General features: G+C 41.4%; 1 protein-coding gene across 1 annotated transcript in view; it reads left to right on the forward strand.

The window, feature by feature from the left end:
• cacna1eb (calcium channel, voltage-dependent, R type, alpha 1E subunit b) overlaps nucleotides 1-15702 on the forward strand; it is a 159115-nt gene that overhangs the window by 66432 nt on the left and 76981 nt on the right. Inside the window, exons 6-9 of the mRNA XM_061920498.1 lie at nucleotides 2282-2385; nucleotides 6899-7057; nucleotides 9794-9984; nucleotides 14196-14299. Of these exons, the coding sequence (XP_061776482.1) occupies nucleotides 2282-2385; nucleotides 6899-7057; nucleotides 9794-9984; nucleotides 14196-14299 (558 nt within the window). The remainder of the gene's footprint in view (nucleotides 1-2281; nucleotides 2386-6898; nucleotides 7058-9793; nucleotides 9985-14195; nucleotides 14300-15702) is intronic.

Here is a 15702-nt window from a genome sequence, read left to right on the forward strand (position 1 = left end):
GCGATTCAACTCAGAAATCGCACAAGTCCGTGTTCCCACAGCCCGACCCAATCCTTCCATTGCGTTGAACAGCCGTTGGGCTCCTTGAGTGGCTTCCATCGTCTTCCGAATTTGTCGATACACCAGAGCAATGCCCAGCCCAATCAGCAAGTGCCCCGTGATCACAGCTCCAAATAGGTAGATGTCTTCGACGTCCTCAATGGAAAGAGCTGAGAGGCACATGATCCTCCATGAGTTCCAGGAGTCCCGCACGTAACCCGCAGCGATGGTTCCATCAGGGCAGCCAGGCTACCCCGAACCTCTTGTCAATAAGACTGTGTCAATAGCGTCAAGAGTCCAGCTGATCATATTCATATTGAAATTTGGATTAGAGGACAGCGCAAAGAAAGAGGCTTTTAAAAAGTTCAGACAAGGACAAAGACAAAGAGAGCAAGCAGGGAAGGAGGGAACGGAGAATGTGACCGCCCTCACCAGAGGCTAGGATGTTATGTGTGTGTGTGCGTGCGTGTGTGTGTGTGTGCGCGTATGTTTGTGAGAGAGCTTGGCAGGTGCATTGATCGATTGATTGAAACTTTTATTAGTAGATTGCACAGTTCAGTACATATTCCGTACAATTGACCACTAAATGGTAACACCCGAATAAGCTTTTCAACTTGTTTAAGTCGGGGTCCACATTGATCAATTCATGGTATGGTATGCATTGATACTTGTCGGTCATTTTAAACATGACGTTGCACGTAAGCATATATCGACAATCATTTTAGGATTGAATAAATGTGTGTGTGTGTGTGTGTGTGTGTGTGTGTGTGTGTGTGTGTGTGTGTGTGTGTGTGCGTGTAAATGATAAATGGTAAATGGGTTGTACTTGTATAGTGCTTTTCTACCCCTCTTTAAGGAGCCCAAATTGCTTTGACAGTATTTCCACATTCGCCCATTCACACACACATTCACACACTGATGGCGGCAGCTGCCAATCAAGGCGCTCACCAGGACCCATCAGGAGCAAGGGTGAAGTGTCTTGCCCAAGGACACAACGGACGTGACTAGGATGGTAGAAGGTGGGGATTGAACCAGCAACCCTCAAGTCGCTGGCACAGCCACTCTACCAACTTCGCCACGCCGTCCCCGTGTGTGTGTGTGTGTGTGTGTGTGTGTGTGTGTGTGTGTGTGTGTGTGTGTGTGTGTGTGTGTGTGTGCGTGTGTGTGTGTGTGTGTGTGTGAGTTCTTGTATTTCTACCCTTATTGAGACAACAATGAGGAAAAGTAGCTTCCATATGAGGACCGGTGAACAAGTTAGGACATAAAACATGGTCCCAATATGGAAAACCATTGCATCTATTAGAGAATGTCTCATTTGCAACCCTGGTGGTGAAATCGATCAAAATGAGGGTGGTCCCAAAAAGAAGGTATTTTTCAAATTGACTGTGTGTCGGTTTTAAAAGTGCTCCCATCTGGTCAACATATGAAATAACAAGTGTGTGTAAAATTTTGTAGTGTTCCCCTCTGGCCAACATATGTAATAACAAGTGTGTGTAAGAAATTGAAATGCGCCCCCTTTGGCCAAAATTAATACAACAAATAAATACATATATAGTGGCATACTGTATTAACTTTAAGTAAATAATGATTAAAAAACAATTACAAACCAAAAATACAAATATTTATAAAATTAACTAAAAGCTGGATTTTTTTACATTTGCATAGTATGTATATGTTATTTATGTTGTAAATACAAAACTATATATACCTGTCAAGGGCGGTCCTAAAGAGGTAAGCATTTTTTGGGTAAGAAATACAAGAATGCCTGTGTGTGTGTGTGTGTGTGTGTTTTGCAGCGTTTGTGTGTAGGTGGAAGGACATCAGTGTGTGTGTGTGTGTGCGTGTGTGTGTGTGTGTGTGTGTGTGTGTGTGTGTGTGTGTGCGTGTGTGTGTGTGCGTGTGTGTGTGTGTGGGGGGGGGGGGGGCAGATATGAGTATTGCGATGCCTGCCAGATGTACAGTACAGTGGATGTATGTTCCAAAATGCAAATTGTGCACCATTCATCCTTCTCCACACATATTGTTTGAAGGAGCATTTTTATGATTCTGATCAAGCCACACTGGAGTAATACCTCCTTGTTATTAGGATTTTTCTCTGGCATTAAAACGTATCAGACAGAAGCTATTCAATAAAAAAATGAATGAAATAAAGAAACTACCACTGCTTCATTGTCCACTATGTTGAATATTTTCCCACTAAAATGATGATGCAAAGTATTAAGTCTGCTGTTCTGTTCATTAGGATCCTGGCGACAGCAGGGGCCCACATGAACATCCCTGTGGACCTTCGCACCCTGAGGGCTGTACGAGTCTTGAGGCCCCTCAAACTTGTTTCCGGCATACCCAGTGGGTCTTTTTTCTTTTTTACTATGATGTATTTGTCTCGTAATTACTGTGAAGCTGTCAAATTATTATTTAAAAAAAAAAAAGATTAATCACATTTTGGCATTTGGATTAATCCTGATTAATCACAGGTGATTGCTTGCTTGCATAATTCAGATTTGCTTACACACATGCAATTTTAATGTCAAAATAGCATCCATAAATGTTTATTTTAACGATTTCTCTAAATGCATGTAATTTATTTGCACAAAACATAGTATCAATCAATCAATGTTTATTTATCCATCCATCCATCCATTTTCTACCGCTTATTCCCTTTCGGGGTCGCGGGGGGCGCTGGCGCCTAACTCAGCTACAATCGGGCGGAAGGCGGGGTACACCCTGGACAAGTCGCCACCTCATCACAGGGCCAACACAGATAGACAGACAACATTCACTATATAGCCCTAAATTACAAGTGTCTCACAGGACTGCACAAGCCACAACGATATCCGCGGTAAAGAGCCCACATAAGGACAAGGAAAAACTCAACCGAAAGCAATGGATGTCGAGCAGGTCTAATATAATATTGTGAAAGTCCAGTCCATAGTGGATCCAACACAACAGTGAGAATCCAGTCCATAGTAGATCCAATATAATAGCGAGAGTCCCGTCAATAGTGCAGCCAGCAGGAGACCATCCCAAGCGAAGACGGGTCAGCAGCTCAGAGTTGTCCCCAACCGATGCACAGGCGAGCGGTCCGCCTCGGGTCCCGACTCTGGACAGCCAGCTCTTCATCCATGGCCACCAGACCTGTGTCCAACCCGCCCCCCCTCCACAAGGGAGAGAGGGGCAGAGGAAAAAAGAAAAGTAAAGGCAGATCAACTGGTCTAAAAAGGGGGTCTATTTAAAGGCTAGAGTATACAAATGAGTTTTAAGATGGGACTGAAATGCTTCTACTGAGGTAGCATCTCAAACTGTTACCGGGAGGGCATTCCAGAGTACTGGAGCCCGAATAGAAAGCGTTCTATAGCCCGCAGACTTTTTTTGAGCTCTGGAAATCACTAATAAGCCGGAGTTCTTTGAACGCAGATTTCTTGCCGGGACATATGGTACAATACAGTCGGCAAGATAGGATGGAGCTAGACTGTGTAGTATTTTATACGTAAGTAGTAAAACCTTAAAGTCACATCTTAAGTGCACAGGAAACCAGTGCACAGGAAACCAGTGCAGGCGTAATATGATCAAACTTTCTTGTTCTTGTCAAAAGTCTAGCAGCCGCATTTTGTACCAACTGTAATCTTTTAATGCTAGACATGGGGAGACCCGAAAATAATACGTTACAGTAATCAAGACGAGACGTAACAAACGCATGAATAATGATATCAGAGTCGCTAGTGGACAAAATGGAGCGAATTTTTGCGATATTACGGAGATGAAAGAAGGCCGTTTTAGTAACGCTCTTAATGTGTGACTCAAACGAGAGAGTTGTGTCGAAGATAATACCAAAATTCTTTACGAGTCGCTTTGTGTAATTGTTTGGTTGTCAAATGTTAAGGTGGTTTTATTAAATAGGTGTGGGTGTCTAGCAGGACCGATAATCAACATTTCCGTTTTCTTGGCTTTGAGTTGCAAAAAGTTAGCGGACATCCATTGTTTAATTTCATTAAGACACGCCTCCAGCTGACTACAACCCGGCGTGTTGGTCAGCTTTAGGGGCATGTAGAGTTGGGTGTCATCAGCATAACAGTGAAAGCTAACACCGTACTTGCTTACGATGTCACCAAGCGGCAGCATGTAGATGCTGAAGAGTGCAGGGCCAAGAACCGAACCCTGGGGAACTCCACACGATACCTTAACATAGTCTGATGCCAGTAATAGTTTTAACTAAAGTTTTTTTCAGGCTGTATTTTCGAGTGAAATTTGCCAGTGAGCACAGCAATCTAAGTATCCTCACTCATTTTTGTACTGACATATAAAGTACATTAATCGGATCACTGATTGCATAGCGGTTAAGGCAAAAGAGCTTGTACTTTCTGCTTCTTCATCGCAGTTATCTCTCCGACGACTTGACAGTCATGGGAAAGAGTAAGTGAGTGACTGGCAGCAGACTTTTCCGGGCAAAATGCACAAAAAAATAAATGGGCGAAAACTGAAGTTACCGCCTGTGACCAAACTGTAAGAAACTGCCTAAAAGAAATGGGATTTAAATACAGAAAAGCTAAACAAAAGTTTAGCTTTATAAAAAAAAAAACAAGGTTCCAACGGGGCGAAGGAAAAGCAATAGTGGACTACCGTATTTCCTTGAATTGCTGCAGGGCATATAGTATGCGCCTGCCTTGAATTACTGCCGGGTCAAACTCGCTTTCCAAAATAATTAGCGCATGCTTAGTATTAGCGCCTGGTCAAACTCGTGACGTCACGAGTGACACTTCCTCTGTCATCATTTTCAAAATGGAGGAGGCTGATTTTAATACCGGTAATGTGAAATCGAATAAAGGGAAGAATATTAAGAGCTATTCAGTAGGATTTAAGGTCCAAGCTTACATCACACTCAAATTTTTACTGCATACCTTTGGTAAGTGCCGGAGTGAGAATAGGTTTTAAAATAATTAGTGCATGCTTACTTTTACCGCATGCCTTTGGTAAGCGCAGGAGTGAGAAGAGGTTTTAAATTAATTAGCGCCCCGGCGGCAATTCAAAGAAATACGGTATCTAAGACTGAATGAAAGTCATATTCAGTGATGATTAACAGATCTGTGTTGGGCAAGGCGATGTGTAACTGTTTTGCTTATGTTTCCCTTTTCCCTGTGTGTGGGATCTTAGTTCCTGTCCAGTGCCTTTATTTTATAGTTCTCCTTTCCACTTGCTGTGCATAGGTTTCCACAACTTCTACCTTAATTTAAACCGGGACATGTTCCACGTGTTGTTCCCTGTCTGTATTGTATTTTTGCACTTTCTAGTTATACCACTCCCATGTGAGTGCGCTTTATTTTGTCTATAGTAAATCATATTGTGTTAGTCACCGCCACGTTGTCGCTAGCACAGCCACTCCAAACCGTGAGAGTGATAATGCTGGATCTTATTGTTTGGATTTATGAAGATGACTCCCTGGAGAAACATGCAAATGTCCACATTCATTAATAATATGGGGCTGCATGTCAGGTAATGGCACTGGAGAAATGACTGCCATTACATCTTCAATAAATGCAGAAATTTACATTGACATTTCAGACACTTCTCTGATTCCATCAATCGAAAGGATGTTTGGGGGATGACATCATGTTTCAAGATGATAGTGCATCTTGCCATAGAGCAAAAACTGTAAAGGCGTTCCAAGAAGAAAGATACATAAGGTCCATGTCATGGCCTGCAAATAGATCGGATCTCAATCCAATTGAAAATGTGTGGTGGAAATTGAAGAAAATGGTTGATGACAAGACTACAACCTGCAAAACTGATCTGAAAAAAGCAATCAAAAAAAGTTGGAGCAAGATTAATGATGAGTTCTGTTTGTCACTCGTTAAGTCCAAGTCTCAGAGACGACAAGCTGTTATAAAAGCCAGAGGTGGTGCAAAAAAGTACTAGTGATGTGTTGTATTGTTTTTTTGTTTGTTCCATAATTTATTTCCTCAGAACAGAGTGATTCTATAACTTTTTCACTCTGATTGATGTAAAAATGCACTAGTACATACACCGGTGTAAGCAGCACTGGGTGCGAGATGGATGAAGTGTCTTGCTCATGGACACAACAGCCATGACGAGAATGGCGGAAACTGAATTCAAACCAGGAACCCTCAGGTAGCTGGATGGTCAAGCTACCGTCTGAGCCATTATGTTCCAGTAGAAAACACAACATTATAACAATATACAGTAAATAAGTATTAAAAATGTATATTTCATATTACTTACACATACAAAGTCTCCAAAGCAATAGCGTAATAGAGAGTATCCAATAACAAACATATCCGCATCATTCAACTTACCGTGTTGTGAGCTTATCTTAATGAATTATCGTGGCCATTAAGTTTTGCCAAAAAAACATAAACCACTCCACTTCAATATAAAGACATTACAGGTCCATTCCAAACCGCTTAATAATAAATAGGTTAGTGTTTTCATACCTACCATTGGTCTCTGTTTGAGTCATTTCACTTGACCAAGCCTTTTCTTAGATTGTAAAAAAACATTATGTATGATTTGTGTTGAAATTGAATTGGATCAATATTTCTGATATTGGTATCGCATTGGAAGTAAAAAAGTAGAATCAGAACACCCCTTAACAATAATATAGTTCTACAGTTGATATCTTTCTGTGATCTAGCGTAAAATTCAATTAATTCTTGTTGCACAACATTGGCGACAACAAATCACAGTGAAGAAATGTGCAAATTTTGCTCTCCCCCGTCATTTAGTTAAGCGTTATAGCATGAATGCCAACACCACTTTAAGTTATTGTTGGCTTTTGTAAGTTAAAAATGTGTTATGTCGTGCACACCAGCACTGTGCATTGAAGCAATTCTCCGTTCCCTGTCAGGTCTGCAGATAGTGCTGAAGTCCATCATGAAGGCCATGATCCCACTGCTCCAGATTGGCCTCCTCCTCTTCTTCGCCATTCTCATGTTTGCCATCATCGGCCTGGAGTTCTACAGCGGGAAGCTTCACCACACCTGCCTGTCATCTGTCGACATCCTGGGTGGGTACACTTCAAATGTTGCTCTGCCTTTTGTACTGCAAGTGTATCTAATAATTTGTCCCTGTCTGTTTTAGAAAATGAAACATTTTGATGTAGTCCAAAGGCAGTGGGCGTGCACATGTAGTTTGTTTTTTTGTTTGTTTTTAACAGCAGCACGTGTCCTTGCATAACCAAAAGAATTGTTTTGATTATGTCCTTGCATCCCACGGTCCATTTTGCATTTGCAATGAATTAATATTGTGGATCCCCTCCGCACTTTTGTTTGAAAGCTTTTTATTGAGGTGGTATTTCAAAACAGTAGGCACTGTGGGCTGATTTCATTTGTGTAATTAACACCATCGCCAAATCATTCCCAGTTAGTGAAGAGTGATCTCTCATGACATTGCGACATAGCAGGTTGGCATTTTCTTCACATGTAAAGTATTTTTTAAGTGTTAATATTCTCTATAAAGTTTAAAAATCTGGTGAGCATCCTGGAAATCTAAGCTATTTGCACCGTATGTATAATAATTACCAAAGAGCTTCTAATGTAAGATACACAGGTCGTCTGCCATTTGTGTAATGTTTCTATACAGGCTGTGATTAGTACAAAACCCAAAACCAGTGAAGTTGGCACTTTGTTTAAATCGTAAATAAAAACAGAATACATCCATCCAGCCATCCATTTTCTTCCGCTTATCCGAGGTCGGGTCGCGGGGGCAGCAGCCTAAACAGAGAAACCCAGACTTCCCTCTCCCCAGCTCCTCCCGGGGGATCCTTAGACGTTACCAGGCAAGCCGGGAGACATAGTCTTCCCTGTGGCCTTCTGCCGGTCGGACGGGCCCTACATACCTTCCTAGGGAGGCATACGGGTGGCATCCTGAGAAGATGCCCAAACCATCTCATTTGGCTCTTCACAATGTGGAGGAGCAGCGGCTTTATTCTGAGTTCCTCCCAGAAGACGGAGCTTCTCACACCGAATACAATGATTTGCAAATTCTTTTCGATTTATATTCAATTGAATGACTGCAAAGACAAGATATTTAATGTTCAAACTGAGAAACTTTTTTTTTTTTGCAAATAATCATTAACTTAGAATTTATTGGCAGCAATACATTGCAAAAAGTTAGCACGGAGTAATTTTTACCACTGTGTTACATGGTCTTTCCTTTTAACAACACTCGGTAAACGTTTGGGAACTAAGGAGACCAATTTTTCAAGCTTTTCAGGTGGAATAATTTCCCATTCTTGCTTTATGTACAGCTTAAGATGTTCAACAGTCTGGGTTCTCCGTTGTCGTATTTTACGCTTCATAATGCGCCACACATTTTCAATGGGAGACAGGTCTAGACTACAGGCAAGCCAGTGTAGTACCTGCAGTCTTTTACTACGACGCCGCGCTGTTGTAACTTGTGCAGAATGTGACTTGGCAAATAAGCAGGGGCGTCCATGAAAAAGAAATTGCTTGGTTGGCAACATATGTTGTTCCGAAACCTGTATGTGTACCTTCAGCATTAATGCTGCTTTCACAGATGTGTAAGTTACCCATGGCTTGGGCTCTAATATACCCCCATACAATCACTTTGCGCCTATAACAATCCGGATTGTTTCTTTCCACAGTTTCCAAAAACAATTTGAAATGTGGACTCCTCAGACCACAGAACACTTTTCCACTTTGCATCAGTCCATCATAGATGAGCTCGGGCTCAGCAAAGCTGGTGGCGTTTCTAGATGTCGTTGATAAATGGCTTTCGCTTTGCATAGTAGAGTTTTAAATTGCATTTACAAATGTAGCGACGCACTGTAGTTACTGACAGTGGTTTTCTAAAGTGTTCCAGAGCCCATGTGGTGATATCCTTAACACACTGATGTCACTTTTTGATGCAGTACCACCTGAGGGATCGTATGTCACGGGCATTCAATGTTGGTTTTCAACCTTGCCGCTTACGTGCAGTGATTTCTCCAGATTCTCTGAACCTTTTAAAGATATTACAGATCGTAGATGGTGAAATCCCTAAATTCCTTGCAATAGCTTGTTGAAAAATGTTGTTCTGAAACTGTTCCACAATTTACTTACGCATTTGTTCACAAAGTTGTGACCGTCGCCCCATCCTTGTTTGTGAATGATTGAGCATTTTATGGAAGCGGCTTTTATACCCAATCCTGAAACCCACCTGTTCCCAATTAGCCAGTTCACCTGTGAGATATTCCAAATAAGAAGTTTGATGAGTATTCCTCAACTTTCTCAGTCTTTGTTTTCCACTTGTGCCAGCTTTTTTGAAAAATGTGGCAGCCATCAAATTCCAAATCAGCTAATATTTGTCAAACATAACAACATTTACCATTTCAAACGTTAAGTATTTTGTCTTTGGAGTGTATTCAATTGAATATAGGTTGAAAAGGATTTGCAAATCATTGTATTCAGTTTTTGTTTACGATTTACACAATGTGGCAACTTCACTGGTTTTGGGTTTTGTAGAATATGCCACAGACCCAGGCCATTTAAATAATGACGAGCAGGCAATAACTATTTTGACACCAGTGTTGTACGACGTCCCAAGTGTCCAAAGCTGGAGTGGATGCTCTGTGACACCAGCCAGATGGAGAAGGGTATGACAAGCTTGCGAGGCGTCAATGTATACAGCATGCATCATGGCAGCTTCTTGTTCTGCTCATGTGTCTGCTCTGTTGTTCTGTGTATGCTATCTTCCCTCCTAGTGAAAGAAAGGTCATTTTTTTGGTAATTGTTCTGCACAGACAACGAAACAGTGGACTCGTCGGAGTTGGCGTTTGCGTGTGGCTTTAGGAAGTGTCCTGAGAAGTACGACTGCAATGACACCTGGATCGGCCCCAATGACGGCATCACACAGTTTGACAACATACTGTTTGCTGTACTCACCGTCTTCCAGTGCATCACCATGGAGGGATGGACGGCTGTACTCTATAATGTAAGAACGCAATGTGCAATTTATTTTTATTTCTCTTATTTTGTAATATCCATCCATTTCCTACCGCTTATTCCCTTCGGGGTCGCGGGGGGCGCTGGAGCCTATCTCAGCTACAATCGGGCAGGAGGCGGGGTACACACTGGACAAATCGCCTAATATTTTATATTAATTATTACTGTCATTATTACAAATGAAACCAATAATAAAGATAAAAAAGTCATTATAATACACAAACAGTTTAATCACTAACTGTGATCACAGTTACAGTTGCTAACATATCCGATTTGGATTAACTATAATTAGCAAAGTGAAGGTGCTGTTAGCGGTTTCACGGTGGCAGAAAGGTTAGTGCGTTTGCCTCACAATACGAAGGTCCTGACTAGTCCTGGGTTCAATCCCAGGCTCGGGATCTTTCTGTGTGGAGTTTGCATGTTCTCCCCGTGAATGCGTGGGTTCCCTCCAGGTACTCCGGCTTCCTCCCACTTCCAAAGACATGCATGTTGTCTGTCTATCTGTGTTGGCCCTGCGATGAGGTGGCGACTTGTCCAGGGTGTACGCCGCCTTCCGCCAGATTGTAGCTGAGATAGGCACCAGCGCCCCCCGCGACCCCAAAGGAAATAAGCGGTAGAAAATGGATGGATGGAGGTGCTGCTAGCTTGGGGCTAACTAAACGTTTTTGATCAAGGTTCAAGGTTCAAAGTTTAAAGACAGTGATAAAGTGTAAGACAGACTGTTAAAGGTCTGACCCGTGCAAGGTACGATATTTGTTGAAATAAAGAAATTAGAAGTTCCGCTAACCGTCAGAGCTAAAAACGTTAACGTCTGTCAGTTGACTGCAGAACAGAACAATACTTCTAGCCCGGGACCTTCTGGCTTACAGATCGAACCTCAAGAAACTGATGATCTGAGGAATAATGTGGAACAATTGGGGCAAATTGGGGCGGCATGGCGTAGTGGGTAGAGCGGCCGTGCCAGAAACCTGAGGGTTGCAGGTTCACTTCCCACCTATTAACATCCAAAATCGCTGCCGTTGTGGTCTTGGGCAGGACACTTCACCCTTGCCCCCGGTGCCGCTCACACCGGTGAATGAATGATGAGTGAATGTTTGGTGGTGGTCGGAGGGGCCGTAGGCGCAAACTGGCAGCCACGCTTCCATCAGTCTACCCCAGGGCAGCTGTGGCTACAAATGTAGCTTACCACCACCAGGTGTGAATGAATGATGGGTTCCCACTACTCTGTGAGCGCTTTGAGTATCTAACAATAGGAAAGCGCGATATAAATGTAATCCATTATTATTATTATTATTATTAAATTATGGGGATAGGTTGATTGGCAACACTAAATTGGCCCTAGTGTGTGAATGTGAGTGTGAATGTTGTCTGTCTATCTGTGTTGGCCCTGCGATGAGTTGGCGACTTGTCCAGGGTGTACCCCGCCTTCCGCCCGATTGTAGTTGAGATAGGCGCCAGCGCCCCCCGCGACCCCAAAAGGGAATAAGCGGTAGAGAATGGATGGATGGATGATGAGAAAAATAGAAAAACTAAAATCATCTGTGAGATTAGATATTAAAGGTATGTAAGCATAAACAATCATATATTACAGCTCTACAATCAAAGATACTGGAGAACAACTAATATCACAGGATGACGGCTTGAGAAAGGAATTTCTTGTTGATGTAAAGAAGTTCAGAGATTTAATAAAGATTCTCAGACAGGACACGACAGCAGGTAAACAGGAGGTGGAGGTCCTACAAGAGGACACAACAGCAGGTAGACAGAAGGTGAAGGTCCTTCTAAAGGACACAACAGCAGTGAGATATGAGGTGAAGATCATACAAGAGAAAATTACAGCAATGAGAGATGAGGTGAAAGTCCGACAAGAGGACACAACAGCAGGTAGAAAGCAGTGAAGGTCCTACAAGAGAAGATTACAGCAGTGAAACGGGAGGTGAGGGTCCGACAAGAGGACACAACAGCAGGTAGGAAGCGGGTGAAAGTCCTACAAGAGGATAAGGCAGCATTGCGCCAACAGTTTAATGCCAAGCAACATCATAACACCCTGGACAAGTTGCCACCTCATCGCAGGGCCAACACAGATAGACAGACAACATTCACACTCAAATTTACACACGAGGGCCAATTTAGTGTTGCCAATCAACCTATCCCCAGGTGCATGTCTTTGGAGGTGGGAAGAAGCCGGGATACCTGGAGGGAACCCATGCAGTCACAGGGAGAACATGCAAACCCAAATCCAATATGGTACTGTAGAAACAGGGAAAGAAGATGAAGGGTACAAATGTGTACTTGATGACATCGCCGAGAATGGACATACCTTGAGGAAGCAGAAAAAAATTCAGGGAATTTGGAGCACCAACTGCAAAATCTACATCAAGCTGAATGGAGGTCTAGATGCAAGAGTAGTTGTTGTCAAAGACATCAAGGATTTGGACATACATTACACAGCACACAGCACTTCCACAACAACAGCAACGTTAATGGAGTCTGATGGAAAACAAACATCTACATTCAAATTCAACACTGCTACGTTCTAAAGGACAATAGAACAAGAAGAATTGGATTTAGGAGCACATTCATCTACACTAATGGACATTATTGAATCAACAGAAATATATGAAATCCTTATGTATCATAGACCGTAAAAGTCTAAAATTAGAGACTGATATAGATCAGGCTTGGGCAATTATTTTGACTCGGGGAGGCCCAATTTGGAGAAAAAAATGTGTCTGGGGGCCGGTAGAACTGATTTTTAGGAACACTAATACAAAACCTCACAATAATGTCTGATTGAATGCTAAAAACATTATGACAGGTCGCCTTAAAAAACGGAATTGATTTTTTTGTTTTTTTTACTGAATGAGACACAGAGAATGTATATGAAAATAAAGAATGCGGGTTTTACAATAACAACTACAAAAGATAAAACCCTGAATATTGACAACTTATGAACGTCACACACCTTCTCGATTTACATATTTTACAATCAAGCGAAACGCAACAAAAATGCAACAAACACAGCAAAATATAAACGCAAAAAAAAACCCACCTACTATCTGATACATCACTAAGCTTTAAGAATTTTGTTGCAAAAATTTCCTTCCGCGTCTCAGTCCCTGACACCCGCATTTCAGGCTGTTAGCTCTGGAAACATTCTGTGGAAACACTTCTCACTCACACTGCTTGGTCCCTCGTCTGAGCTGCTGTGACTTAGATCACCATAGTAACTAGGATATCATGCAAAAGCGCAGATTCCAACCATTGAAATACTTTGTATAGGTCAAGACTTACAGTCATTTGAAAACACATCATAATGGCGGCTACAGTTTCGATCTTAAAGATCTAAAAGCATTATGTGGCAATGGCAGATTGCGGCCCCCGGGTCTTAATTTGCCCAGTTCTGATATAGATCCAGACACAACTTTTTCTCTCACATGAGCGATCACTGTTTTGATCTTACAGATGAACAATATGTTAGCAACATTATTTCTGTCAACAAAATGTGAATGATCAATTTCAACAGCCTAAGCTTGTATGCAAATTAAAACAATGTGAAGAATTTTTTTGGAACAATTTAATAAACCTTTCAAAGTGATCGCTATTTCAAAAACATAAATCGATACTGAAAAAAATAATAGGTTTTGTACGGTACTTTATCACACAAATATAACCAGGGGGTAATGGAAAAACTTTCTATTTCAATTAATAACAAAGCAAAACACCAACAACTAGCTAAATTATCTTCATTTGCAGTTGCACTGCAGGCACACACACATTTTCTTTGGTGGGCAGCGGAAAAAAAGGGGGTAGGAGGCAGTGACGACAACGTAATGGATCGCTGGTCTATTGCTTTCTTTGGACTTATGTTTATCTACAAAAACAAAAAAATTCTCTAAAAAGGCGAAACAAAACTGATAAAACAATCAAAGTACTAATTAGCGCAGTAGCTTGCGACACTAGTGCTCCATTGACTGAATGTGCACCACAAATCGATAAACCCGCCCACATTGGATGTGTTGCCATGCACAAAATGGCTGCGCTTCAGGCATACAATGGGTGGATGAAACATTCGTACCTTGGGACTAGCGTTGTAAAATAACGCATATTTCTATTCGGTCTGTGGTTCAAACATCGAAAAGCTCATATAACTAAGTGTTGGTATAAATCGAGGTTTCACAAAGGCAAATGTCATTTCAGACGAACGACGCCTTAGGCTCCACATGGAACTGGATGTACTTCATCCCCCTCATCATCATCGGCTCCTTCTTTGTGCTCAACCTGGTGTTGGGAGTCCTGTCTGGGTGAGCATGACCCCCAACCTTCCTATGAAGTGTGTTGTTTTTGCCTGTGTTGTAGATTAAAGGTGCCTCTCTCTCTCTACCGTATGACCAATTAGAAAGTCCGTGAGTGTGTCACATCCAGGTTGCCAGTTACGCACTGGCTTCGTTGTCTGGCTACTGCCACTGGTAAAGTTACTAAACATGTCAGACCTTCCTAAAGCTAAAAGGCGTCGTTACGATTCTCACTTATTCATGACAAAGCCAGGAACAAAACAAGGATTTGTATTGAGGGTGCCTTTGAAAGATAGAGATGATTGAAGGCAGAGACAATTTTTTCTTCTGACGCCAAATTTGCTAATTTCCTTCTTGATAGGTAAGTCAGGCATTTACGTTTTCTTATTACTTGCAATAAATGGAAATAGACATTTTGTATGTAAACTATATCGTCGAATACAGTCTATGACCTTGTCTAACAAAGCTTGTATGTTCACGCAACGAATGCTTACTTAACATGCTAGGCACGGGGGAAATATATGCCCAACTGACAGGGCAAAATATATTTTCGACAAATAAAACCTATGTGGATATGGGTAGTCTTAGTGTCTATTTTGTTCTCAATATGCAGTTATGCTGAGGAAAAGGGGTTTTAACATTAACGTAGCTAATTGCGGTTTCTACGTGGTATTTGCTTGGTACAATATAATGCATTACATGTAATGATTTTCTAGTTTGTGTATTGACATGGTAGTAGGCTTTATGATGTATGCGTACCATTGTTTTTGCGTATCGTGGGTTGGCTCATAGAATTGCACTCCGCACTGACAGATGGTGATCTATTGAGTTTAGTTTATTTCGAACATGAACAAACTTCCAGTATAATCCATCACCCATAATTTCATGTAATTTCTCTTTACATCATGTCCGAAAAGGAGTAGGAAGAAGTAAAGTTTCTTTAATCCTACCCCTTTTCCACTCCATAGCGTTTACAAATACATACGTTAATTCACTGTCTTCTTTTTGTAACACAATGACATCAGTGAATGATTAATACAGCAGTTGTTGCAATATTTTATTAAGTCAGTCAAAATAAACATACTGAGATGAAGAAAATACCGTTTTCAATAAGGCTGGATGGTATTTCTCATAATTATTCTTTGTTGTACTTTGTAAGCATTATCAATTTGAACAATGTCTTGAACTGGATCATATCAGTACATTGTTTAACTTTTTTACTTAATCCATTCCATACTTTAATTCCACAAACTGATATGCTGAAGATCTTAAATATTGTACATGCATACAAATGTTTTAAGTTAGTTTTTCCTCAAAGGTTATATTAAGAAGAATTGTTGTGCATTCTTGGGTAGCAGGTTATAGTTTGCTTTGTACATAATTTTAGCTGTTTGCAATTTTACAAACAGCAA

This window comes from Nerophis ophidion, linkage group LG14 (assembly GCF_033978795.1).
Source record: "Nerophis ophidion isolate RoL-2023_Sa linkage group LG14, RoL_Noph_v1.0, whole genome shotgun sequence".
Taxonomy (NCBI): domain Eukaryota; kingdom Metazoa; phylum Chordata; class Actinopteri; order Syngnathiformes; family Syngnathidae; genus Nerophis; species Nerophis ophidion.